At 43.8% G+C, this 12,772-nt stretch overlaps 1 protein-coding gene across 1 annotated transcript in view; it reads right to left on the reverse strand.

Moving 5' to 3' along the window:
- Positions 1-11,211, reverse strand: part of LOC133754965 (uncharacterized) — a 40,159-nt gene extending 28,948 nt beyond the window's left edge. The window contains exons 1-2 of the mRNA XM_062185291.1: positions 11,200-11,211; positions 9,619-10,524 (exon numbers count right to left, since the gene is read on the reverse strand). Of these exons, the coding sequence (XP_062041275.1) occupies positions 9,619-10,524; positions 11,200-11,211 (918 nt within the window). The remainder of the gene's footprint in view (positions 1-9,618; positions 10,525-11,199) is intronic.
- Positions 11,212-12,772: the final 1,561 nt, after the last annotated feature.

The following is a 12,772-nucleotide window of genomic DNA, read 5'->3' on the forward strand; positions in this document are numbered from 1 at the left end:
ATAGAAAACACAAATGTGAACATGTTCGGCCTGCATATGGAAGCACTTAGCATTTCCAGCACAAAACAAAATTTCCTTTAATGAAATTCATTCTAAAACGTAAAGTCCATTGATAATATCCAGAAAACACAAACACACAGGTTGTAGCAAGATCTGGGATTGAGTTAGCCACAACACAAGAGGATATTTCTGGTTTCATCCAGGCATATCTGGACAAAGTGCTGTGGAACTGGTATGCAATGGACTCAGAAAATCACCCTCAAACTAGTTTTGGAGAATAGCAAAGTAATTTCTTAGGCAAGTGTATAAAATGTCATCTACACCAACACAAATATCACGTTTCTTTGCAGCAATTGCTGTAGTTTTCTCCCTAGACAGCACGAATGTGTTGAGTTTGTGTCTCCATGTGGAACTAATTAGTGTTTTCCAGCACCAAAGAAAATATTCCCTGCTTAAATTCATTCAAAACCATAAACTCCATTGATAATATCAAAGAACACAAAGCAGAGCCTGTAGCAAGATCTAGGATTGAGTTAGCCATAACACAGAGGATATTTGTGGTTTCGTTCAGTCATGTCCATTCAACCTGTTGTGGAACTGGTAGGCAATGGATTCAGAAAATCACCCTCAAACTGGTTTTGGAGAAAAGCAAACTCTTTTTCTTGGCCAAGTGCCTAAAAAGTCATGTTTACGAATATAAATATCCTGTTTGTTTGCAATGATAGCTCTAGCTTACTGCGTAGAGAACACGAATGTGAAGACGTTTGGCCTGCATATGGAAGCACTTAGCATTTCCAGCACAAAACAGAATTTCTTCTACTGAAATTCATTCTAAAACGTAAAGTCCATTGATAATATCCAGAAAACACAAACACACAGGTTGTAGCAAGATCTGGGATTGAGTTAGCCACAACACAAGAGGATATTTCTGGTTTCATCCAGGCATATCCGGACAAAGTGCTGTGGAACTGGTATGCAATGGACTCAGATAATCACAGTCAAACTGGTTTTGGAGAATAGCAAAGTAATTTCTTAGGCAAGTGTATAAAATGTCATCTACACCAACACAAATATCATGTTTCTTTGCAGCAATTGCTGTAGTTTCCTCCCTAGACAGCACGAATGTGTTGAGTTTGTGTCTCCATGTGGAACTAATTACTGCTTCCCAGCACCAAAGAAAATATTCCCTGCTGAAATTCATTCAAAACCATAAACTCCATTGATAATATCAAAAAACACAAAGCAGAGCCTGTAGCAAGATCTAGGATTGAGTTAGCCATAACACAGAGGATATTTGTGGTTTCGTTCAGTCATTTCCATTCAACCTGTTGTGGAACTGGTAGGCAATGGACTCAGAAAATCACCCTCAAACTGGTTTTGGAGAAAAGCAAACTCTTTTTCTTGGCCAAGTGCCTAAAAAGTCATGTTTCCGAATATAAATATCCAAATGTTTGCAATGATAGCTCTAGCTTACTGCGTAGAGAACACAAATGTGAAGATGTTTGGCCTGCATATGAAAGCACTTAGCATTTCCAGCACAAAACAGAATTTCTTCTACTGAAATTCATTCTAAAACGTAAAGTCCATTGATAATATCAAGAAAACACAAATACAGTGGTTGTAGCAAGATCTGGGATTGAGTTAGCCACAACACAAGAGGATATTTCTGGTTTCATCCAGGCATATCCGGACAAAGTGCTGTGGAACTGGTATGCAATGGACTCAGATAATCACAGTCAAACTGGTTTTGGAGAATAGCAAAGTATTTTCTTAGGCAAGTGTATAAAATGTCATCTACACAAACACAAATATCACGTTTCTTTGCAGCAATTGCTGTAGTTTTCTCCCTAGACAGCACGAATGTGTTGAGTTTGTGTCTCCATGTGGAACTAATTACTGCTTCCCAGCACCAAAGAAAATATTCCCTGCTTAAATTCATTCAAAACCATAAACTCCATTGATAATATCAAAAAACACAAAGCAGAGCCTGTAGCAAGATCTAGGATTGAGTTAGCCATAACACAGAGGATATTTGTGGTTTCGTTCAGTCATTTCCATTCAACCTGTTGTGGAACTGGTAGGCAATGGATTCAGAAAATCACCCTCAAACTGGTTTTGGAGAAAAGCAAACTCTTTTTCTTGGCCAAGTGCCTAAAAAGTCATGTTTACGAATATAAATATCCTGTTTGTTTGCAATGATAGCTCTAGCTTACTGCGTAGAGAACACGAATGTGAAGACGTTTGGCCTGCATATGGAAGCACTTAGCATTTCCAGCACAAAACAGAATTTCTTCTACTGAAATTCATTCTAAAACGTAAAGTCCATTGATAATATCAAGAAAACAAACACAGTGGTTGTAGCAAGATCTGGGATTGAGTTAGCCACAACACAAGAGGATATTTCTGGTTTCATCCAGGCATATCCGGACAAAGTGCTGTGGAACTGGTATGCAATGGACTCAGATAATCACAGTCAAACTGGTTTTGGAGAATAGCAAAGCAAAGTATTTTCTTAGGCAAGTGCATAAAATGTCATCTACACCAACACAAATATCATGTTTCTTTGCAGCAATTGCTGTAGTTTTCTGCCTAGAAAAAACAAATGAATGAGTTTGTGTCTCCATGTGGAACGAATTAGTGTTTTCCAGCAGCAAAGAAAATATTCCCTACTTAAATTCATTCAAAACCGTAAAGTCCATTGATAATATCAAAAAACACAAAGCAGAGCCTGTAGCAAGATCTGGGATTGAGTTTGCCATAACACAAGATGATATTTCTGGTTTCATTCAGTCATTTCTAGACAAATTGTAGTGGAACTGGTATGCAATGGACTCAGAAAATCACCCTCAAACTAGTTTTGGAGAAAAGCAAACTCTTTTCCTTGGCCAAGTGGATAAAAAGTCATGTTTGCAAATAGAAATGTCCTGTTTGTTTGCAATGATAATAGCTCTAACTTTCTGCATAGAAAACACAAATGTGAACATGTTCGGCCTGCATATGGAAGCACTTAGCATTTCCAGCACAAAACAAAATTTCCTTTAATGAAATTCATTCTAAAACGTAAAGTCCATTGATAATATCCAGAAAACACAAACACACAGGTTGTAGCAAGATCTGGGATTGAGTTAGCCACAACACAAGAGGATATTTCTGGTTTCATCCAGGCATATCCGGACAAAGTGCTGTGGAACTGGTATGCAATGGACTCAGAAAATCACCCTCAAACTAGTTTTGGAGAATAGCAAAGTAATTTCTTAGGCAAGTGTATAAAATGTCATCTACACCAACACAAATATCACGTTTCTTTGCAGCAATTGCTGTAGTTTTCTCCCTAGACAGCACGAATGTGTTGAGTTTGTGTCTCCATGTGGAACTAATTAGTGTTTTCCAGCAGCAAAGAAAATATTCCCTGCTTAAATTCATTCAAAACCATAAACTCCATTGATAATATCAAAAAACACAAAGCAGAGCCTGTAGCAAGATCTAGGATTGAGTTAGCCATAACACAGAGGATATTTGTGGTTTCGTTCAGTCATGTCCATTCAACCTGTTGTGGAACTGGTAGGCAATGGACTCAGAAAATCACCCTCAAACTGGTTTTGGAGAAAAGCAAACTCTTTTTCTTGGCCAAGTGCCTAAAAAGTCATGTTTCCGAATATAAATATCCAAATGTTTGCAATGATAGCTCTAGCTTACTGCGTAGAGAACACGAATGTGAAGACGTTTGGCCTGCATATGGAAGCACTTAGCATTTCCAGCACAAAACAGAATTTCTTCTACTGAAATTCATTCTAAAACGTAAAGTCCATTGATAATATCAAGAAAACACAAATACAGTGGTTGTAGCAAGATCTGGGATTGAGTTAGCCACAACACAAGAGGATATTTCTGGTTTCATCCAGGCATATCCGGACAAAGTGCTGTGGAACTGGTATGCAATGGACTCAGATAATCACAGTCAAACTGGTTTTGGAGAATAGCAAAGTAATTTCTTAGGCAAGTGTATAAAATGTCATCTACACAAACACAAATATCACGTTTCTTTGCAGCAATTGCTGTAGTTTTCTCCCTAGACAGCACGAATGTGTTGAGTTTGTGTCTCCATGTGGAACTAATTACTGCTTCCCAGCACCAAAGAAAATATTCCCTGCTTAAATTCATTCAAAACCATAAACTCCATTGATAATATCAAAAAACACAAAGCAGAGCCTGTAGCAAGATCTAGGATTGAGTTAGCCATAACACAGAGGATATTTGTGGTTTCGTTCAGTCATTTCCATTCAACCTGTTGTGGAACTGGTAGGCAATGGATTCAGAAAATCACCCTCAAACTGGTTTTGGAGAAAAGCAAACTCTTTTTCTTGGCCAAGTGCCTAAAAAGTCATGTTTACGAATATAAATATCCTGTTTGTTTGCAATGATAGCTCTAGCTTACTGCGTAGAGAACACGAATGTGAAGACATTTGGCCTGCATATGGAAGCACTTAGCATTTCCATGACAAAACAGAATTTCTTCTACTGAAATTCATTCTAAAACGTAAAGTCCATTGATAATATCAGGAAAACACAAACACAGAGGTTGTAGCAAGATCTGGGATTGAGTTAGCCACAACACAAGAGGATATTTCTGGTTTCATCCAGGCATATCCGGACAAAGTGCTGTGGAACTGGTATGCAATGGACTCAGATAATCACAGTCAAACTGGTTTTGGAGAATAGCAAAGCAAAGTATTTTCTTAGGCAAGTGCATAAAATGTCATCTACACCAACACAAATATCATGTTTCTTTGCAGCAATTGCTGTAGTTTTCTGCCTAGAAAAAACAAATGAATGAGTTTGTGTCTCCATGTGGAACTAATTAGTGTTTTCCAGCAGCAAAGAAAATATTCCCTACTTAAATTCATTCAAAACCGTAAAGTCCATTGATAATATCAAAAAACACAAAGCAGAGCCTGTAGCAAGATCTGGGATTGAGTTTGCCATAACACAAGATGATATTTCTGGTTTCATTCAGTCATTTCTAGACAAATTGTAGTGGAACTGGTATGCAATGGACTCAGAAAATCACCCTCAAACTAGTTTTGGAGAAAAGCAAACTCTTTTCCTTGGCCAAGTGGATAAAAAGTCATGTTTGCAAATAGAAATGTCCTGTTTGTTTGCAATGATAATAGCTCTAACTTTCTGCATAGAAAACACAAATGTGAACATGTTCGGCCTGCATATGGAAGCACTTAGCATTTCCAGCACAAAACAAAATTTCCTTTAATGAAATTCATTCTCAAACGTAAAGTCCATTGATAATATCCAGAAAACACAAACACACAGGTTGTAGCAAGATCTGGGATTGAGTTAGCCACAACACAAGAGGATATTTCTGGTTTCATCCAGGCATATCCGGACAAAGTGCTGTGGAACTGGTATGCAATGGACTCAGAAAATCACCCTCAAACTAGTTTTGGAGAATAGCAAAGTAATTTCTTAGGCAAGTGTATAAAATGTCATCTACACCAACACAAATATCACGTTTCTTTGCAGCAATTGCTGTAGTTTTCTCCCTAGACAGCACGAATGTGTTGAGTTTGTGTCTCCATGTGGAACTAATTACTGCTTCCCAGCACCAAAGAAAATATTCCCTGCTTAAATTCATTCAAAACCATAAACTCCATTGATAATGTCAAAAAACACAAAGCAGAGCCTGTAGCAAGATCTAGGATTGAGTTAGCCATAACACAGAGGATATTTGTGGTTTCGTTCAGTCATTTCCATTCAACCTGTTGTGGAACTGGTAGGCAATGGATTCAGAAAATCACCCTCAAACTGGTTTTGGAGAAAAGCAAACTCTTTTTCTTGGCCAAGTGCCTAAAAAGTCATGTTTACGAATATAAATATCCTGTTTGTTTGCAATGATAGCTCTAGCTTACTGCGTAGAGAACACGAATGTGAAGACGTTTGGCCTGCATATGGAAGCACTTAGCATTTCCAGCACAAAACAGAATTTCTTCTACTGAAATTCATTCTAAAACGTAAAGTCCATTGATAATATCAAGAAAACACAAACACAGTGGTTGTAGCAAGATCTGGGATTGAGTTAGCCACAACACAACCGGATATTTCTGGTTTCATCCAGGCATATCCGGACAAAGTGCTGTGGAACTGGTATGCAATGGACTCAGATAATCACAGTCAAACTGGTTTTGGAGAATAGCAAAGTATTTTCTTAGGCAAGTGCATAAAATGTCATCTACACCAACACAAATATCATGTTTCTTTGCAGCAATTGCTGTAGTTTTCTGCCAAAAAAAAAAACAAATGAATGAGTTTGTGTCTCCATGTGGAACTAATTAGTGTTTCCCAGCAGCAAAGAAAATATTCCCTGCTTAAATTCATTCAAAACCATAAAGTCCATTGATAATATCAAAAACACAAAGCAGAGCCTGTAGCAAGATCTGGGATTGAGTTAGCCACAACACAAGAGGATATTTCTGGTTTCATCCAGGCATATCCGGACAAAGTGCTGTGGAACTGGTATGCAATGGACTCAGAAAATCACAGTCAAACTGGTTTTGGAGAATAGCAAAGTAATTTCTTAGGCAAGTGTATAAAATGTCATCTACACCAACACAAATATCATGTTTCTTTGCAGCAATTGCTGTAGTTTTCTGCCTAGAAAAAACAAATGAATGAGTTTGTGTCTCCATGTGGAACTAATTAGTGTTTTCCAGCAGCAAAGAAAATATTCCCTACTTAAATTCATTCAAAACCGTAAAGTCCATTGATAATATCAAAAAACACAAAGCAGAGCCTGTAGCAAGATCTGGGATTGAGTTTGCCATAACACAAGATGATATTTCTGGTTTCATTCAGTCATTTCTAGACAAATTTTAGTGGAACTGGTATGCAATGGACTCAGAAAATCACCCTCAAACTGGTTTTGGAGAAAAGCAAACTCTTTTCCTTGGCCAAGTGGATAAAAAGTCATTGTTGGACCTCTCAGTTGTAGAGATGCCCACTTGCTCGAGAGGACGCCCAAAAATCCAGACTCCAGACCAGTTGATGCAAAAAGCATGAGGTATTTATTGTACGTTTGCACAAACGGGCCCCCACCTAAGGCGGTGAGGAGCCCTGAGCGGCAGTTTCACACAGGTTATATAGTCAACAAATTAGCATATGGGATTGGCCGGTTTGGAGGGATAATTAGCATACCGGAGAGTGCTGAGGAGAGTGCTAAGGGAACCAGCTGAAGAGAATGCTGAGGAGAGTGCTGAGGGAACCAGCTGAAGAGAATACTGAGGAGAGTACTGAGGCTCTCTGAAGGGGAGAGGCAGCTCTGCTCTGGGCACGCCTAGAGTTTCTCTAAAGGGGACAGACTTTTCCTTCCCAGAGAACGTGCCCGCTGGACCCTGGGGAACATCCAACCCCCCAAGAAACCCCTGGTATCTGCCCAGGCCTAGCCTCCTGTCCCTCTCCCCCACAAGGGTCCTTCATTCCCTCCTTTTCTTTTTGCAAAGATTTTAATCTTAAAATCTATTGGACCGGCCTGGGGAGAACCTGCCTCACTGGAGGGAGGAAACTCTGTTCTTGCTGGACTAGGTTGGGTTCCACGTTAACAATTGTGGAGCATGGGGATTGGAAAAACAATGGGGAAAGGCCAGGAACATCATAAATATTAAACAGTTTTTGAAAGTCTTAGCTTGAGTGGGTTCTGAGTGCGCTGGAACTTCCATTTGGCTGGTCTATCCGGATCCTCGGGGCCCTGGGGAGGTGGTGCTCGCTTCACGTGTGAGGCGTGGACTCAAGCAGCGATTCCGTCGACCTTGAGAGCGGTGGGAGTTGTCAACAGCACAGTGAAGGGGCCTTTCCACCGGGGCTCTAGAGTCTTAGATTGGTGCCTTCGGATGTACACGGCATCACCGATTTGGAAAGGATGTGGAATGGTTGTCGTCTTAGGTTGGTAGGCTGCTGCAAGAGGTTTCCAGACCTGGTTCTGGATGATCTGGAGCGCTCTCAACCGGGCCTGTAACTTAGGGGCATCGGCAACGGAGTCACTGGCAAGGTCAAGCAAGCCTGCTACTGGTGGGGGCCCTCCATAAAGGATTTCGTATGGTGTCAGCCCGCAATGAGAGGGCGTATTTCGGACCCAGAACAACACCATAGGGAGGAGTTGGACCCAGTCTTTAACGCCAGTCTCCAACGCTAATTTGATCAAGGTCTCTTTAATTATTCTGTTCATTCCTTCTACCTGTCCTGAACTTTGGGGTCTATAGGCACAGTGCAATTTCCAATTTATGCCTAATGATTTGGCCACCAACTGACTTACCTGGGAGACAAACGCTGGGCCATTGTCGGACCCGATTACCTTAGGCAAGCCGAACCGGGGGAAGATCTCCTCTATAATCTTCTTGACGACCACCTGGGCGGTTTCCCGTTTTGTGGGGAATGCCTCAGTCCATCCGGAGAAGATGTCTACAAAAACTAGAAGATACTTATTCCCATAACTGCCCGGCCTTACTATTTTCTCTCCGAGCCTCCAAACCCTTATTTGTTCATCATACTCTGCACCGAGCCGCTGAATCGTATCTAAGTCTTGGTCCGAATAGAGGAAAGGTGGTTCCCTCGATACTTGGGTGGGCTCAATTGTCTTTAACGGGAGCACCTGTTGGCTCAGGGCTGCCGCCCTAGCGGCCTCGTCTGCCATCCTGTTTCCCCTTGCTACGGGATCGTCTCCTCGTTGGTGCCCAGGGCAATGAATTGCTGAGGAGAATGCTGAGGAGAGTGGCAGCTCTGCTCAGTTTCAGCGGCAAGGAGGAGGTCGTCCACATATTGCAGGAGGACCAAGTCCGGATGGTTGACTCAAAAGTCGGCCAAATCTAGGTGCAGAGCTTCATCAAACAAGGTAGGCGAGTTTTTAAATCCTTGAGGCAACCTTGTCCAGGTGAGTTGTCCTGAAAACCCGGTCTCTGGGTCTTTCCACTCAAAAGCAAAGATGGATTGGCTCTGAGGGCTCAGTCTTAAACAAAAGAATGCACCTTTTAGATTTAACACAGTGTACCATACGTGGGTCGGAGGCAAGGTACTTAGCAGATTGTAGGGGTTGGGCACTGTGGGATGCATATCCTCCGTTCTCCTGTTAACCTCCCGCAAGTCCTGTACCGGGCGGTAGTCACCCGTACCAGGCTTCTTTACTGGTAGTAGGGGGGTGTTCCAAGGTGAACGACAAGGTTTTAAAATGCCTAGGTGTAACAGTCTCTGGATATGTGGCCGGATACCTTCCTTAGCTTCCTTGCCCATCGGATATTGACGAACTGACACAGGAATGGCCGTGGGCTTCAGATCTATGATCAAGGGAGGCCGGCTGACGGCCAGCCCTATTCCTGCAGTCTCTGCCCAGGCCTGAGGAAAATCTTGGAGCTTAAAGGCCCTTTTTCTGAAGTCAGTACCGAGTGCTGGGCTCCCGTGTCAATCAGGAAGGTTACCGGTCTGCCCCCCACTTCAAGGGTTATCCTGGGCTCAGGGGGGCTCCTGGCCCTGACTCACCTAGTCGTCTTCTTCCAGGGACAGGATTGGAACTGGTCTCCTCTTTGGTCCCTGTGTTTTCTTCGGGCAATCTTTGACCCAGTGTCCTCTTTCTTTACAATAGGCACATTGATCTCTTTCCACCCGAGGCTTTCGTTTGTCTCCCAAGTCCCTATTTTGTCCTGGTCTACTCCTTTCTATATCCTGCACTACGGTGGCCAAAATTCTACTAAGCTCTCGATTACGTCTTTTATCTCTTTTGTCTTCCCTTTCCTCCTGCTCCTTGCGGATCCTTTCCTCCTTCTCCTCTCGGGTCTCCCTTTTGTTGTAAATCTTTTCTGCCTCCTTTATTAAATCTTGTATAGTATACCCCTGAAGCCCCTCTAGCCGCTGCAATTTATTGCGGATGTCCGGCGCTGACTGTCCTATAAAGGACATGATTACATCTCCCTGCCGGTCCTCTGCCAGGGGGTCAAACGGGGTGTACATACGGTAGGCTTCCATTAATCTTTCTAGGAAGCCTGCCGGCGTTTCCTCAGCCCCCTGTACTACTGCACGTACCTTGGCCAAATTAGTGGGGCGCTTTCCAGCCCCTCTGAGACCCGCAAGGAGAATCTGGCGATAAAGACGAAGTCGCTCCCTACCAGCAACGGTGGTGTAGTCCCAATCAGGACGGGTTGAGGGAAACGCCTCCTCGATTTCGTTTAGCAGTAGGGTCGGTCGGCCATCTGCTCCAGGGACGTTTTTCCGTGCCTCAAGGTAGACACGCTGCTTTTCCTCAGTAGTGAGGAGGGTCTGCAGAAGCTGCTGACAATCATCCCAGGTGGGCTGATGAGTCAATAAAATTGACTCAATCAGCCCAGTCAGAGCCTGGGGGTCCTGAGAGAAAGAGGGGTTATGGGTTTTCCAATTGTAAAGATCGGAAGGAGAAAATGGCCAGTACTGCATCTGGCCAGCCACCGAGCGAAGAGGAAAAGCCTGTGAAGTCCTGACGCTTCCCGAGCCCCCTGCCTGCCCCCGACGGAGGCGCAGGCGGCTGGAGGGCGGGGAAGGCGCTGAGACCTCTTCCCCTGCCCTCATGGAATCAGGGAATGGTGCAGAAGGTTGCACATCCCACTCTGGTTGTTGTGGGAGTTCCTGCGGGGGAGCAGGCTGGCCGGGAAGATAAGGTGGGGGAGAGTCAAAGAGCAGAAAGTCCTGATCAGCCGGAAGAACCGGTGGCTTGTCAGGTTTTGGATCTCGAATCTCCTTCAGAGGGTATAGGGAGGAGGTTGGCACAACCGGGATAGGAGGAGGGGGTAACGGGGTCCGTATGGGCTCCGTCGGGAAGGAGAAGGGTTCTACCCAGGGAGGGGGATTACGTGAAAGATCCTCCCACGTAGTAATGTAGGGCACCTGATCAGGGTGTCCGTTGGATCCTGGCTGAAAGACTCGCGCCTTAATCTGTAAAATAATATCGAGGTTAAAAGTGCCGTTCCTTGGCCAGCCGACCTCGAAGGCCGGCCACTCTGAGGAACAGAATTTTGCCCATTGTTTCCTTTTAATCTCCACTGAGAGGTGGCGCACGCGTTCTCGAACGTCCTTCCAGTGATCTAGAGTGAGACTTAAAGGGGTGGTTATTTGTTGACCCATGTGTGCAAGGATTTTAACCCAAACAAAAAGAACAGCCAATGCACAAACATATACAATAAGCCACATGGCTATTGCGCTAATTTTGGGAGCGGCTGCCTGACCAGCCCTCCCAGGGAAGGAGGGAGACTTGGTCTCCGACCCACCTCCAGACCACCCCGGGTGCGTCTCCCGGGGGAACGGACCGAGGGTTTCCCCTCATAACCCGGAGCGTCCTCCGGGGAACGGACCAGGGGTTGCTGGGCACGCCTGCCTCCCCCACTGGTCCCACAGAGTCAGGTCAGATACTGGCCAGTCAGAATACTTCAGTCAGAATCAGAATACTCAAGACGAAGAACAACAGACAGAAAACACTTAATTATACCTCCAACTGGTCCTGCAGAGAATGGGTCTGAGGGCGACCCCGAGCCCCACGTTGGGCGCCAAAATGTTGGACCTCTCAGTTGTAGAGATGCCCACTTGCTCGAGAGGACGCCCAAAAATCCAGACTCCAGACCAGTTGATGCAAAAAGCATGAGGTATTTATTGTACGTTTGTGCAAACGGGCCCCCACCTAAGGCGGTGAGGAGCCCTGAGCGGCAGTTTCACACAGGTTATATAGTCAACAAATTAGCATATGGGATTGGCCGGTTTGGATGGATAATTAGCATACCGGAGAGTGCTGAGGAGAGTGCTAAGGGAACCAGCTGAAGAGAATACTGAGGAGAGTGCTGAGGGAACCAGCTGAAGAGAATACTGAGGAGAGTACTGAGGCTCTCTGAAGGGGAGAGGCAGCTCTGCTCTGGGCACGCCTAGAGGTTCTCTAAAGGGGACAGACTTTTCCTTCCCAGAGAATGTGCCCGCTGGACCCTGGGGAACATCCAACCCCCCAAGGAACCCCTGGTATCTGCCCAGGCCTAGCCTCCTGTCCCTCTCCCCCACAAGGGTCCTTCAGTCATGTTTGCAAATATAAATGTCCTGTTTGTTTGCAATGATAATAGCTCTAACTTTCTGCATAGAAAACACAAATGTGAACATGTTCGGCCTGCATATGGAAGCACTTAGCATTTCCAGCACAAAACAGAATTTCTTCTACTGAAATTCATTCTAAAACGTAAAGTCCATTGATAATATCCAAAAACACAAACACACAGGTTGTAGCAAGATCTGGGATTGAGTTAGCCACAACACAAGAGGATATTTCTGGTTTCATCCAGGCATATCCGGACAAAGTGCTGTGGAACTGGTATGCAATGGACTCAGAAAATCACCCTCAAACTAGTTTTGGAGAATAGCAAAGTAATTTCTTAGGCAAGTGTATAAAATGTCATCTACACCAACACAAATATCACGTTTCTTTGCAGCAATTGCTGTAGTTTTCTCCCTAGACAGCACGAATGTGTTGAGTTTGTGTCTCCATGTGGAACTAATTACTGCTTCCCAGCACCAAAGAAAATATTCCCTGCTTAAATTCATTCAAAACCATAAACTCCATTGATAATGTCAAAAAACACAAAGCAGAGCCTGTAGCAAGATCTAGGATTGAGTTAGCCATAACACAGAGGATATTTGTGGTTTCGTTCAGTCATTTCCATTCAACCTGTTGTGGAACTGGTAGGCAATGGACTCAGAAAATCACCCTCAAACTGGT

This window comes from Lepus europaeus, unplaced genomic scaffold (genome assembly GCF_033115175.1).
Source record: "Lepus europaeus isolate LE1 unplaced genomic scaffold, mLepTim1.pri SCAFFOLD_35, whole genome shotgun sequence".
NCBI classification, from domain to species: domain Eukaryota; kingdom Metazoa; phylum Chordata; class Mammalia; order Lagomorpha; family Leporidae; genus Lepus; species Lepus europaeus.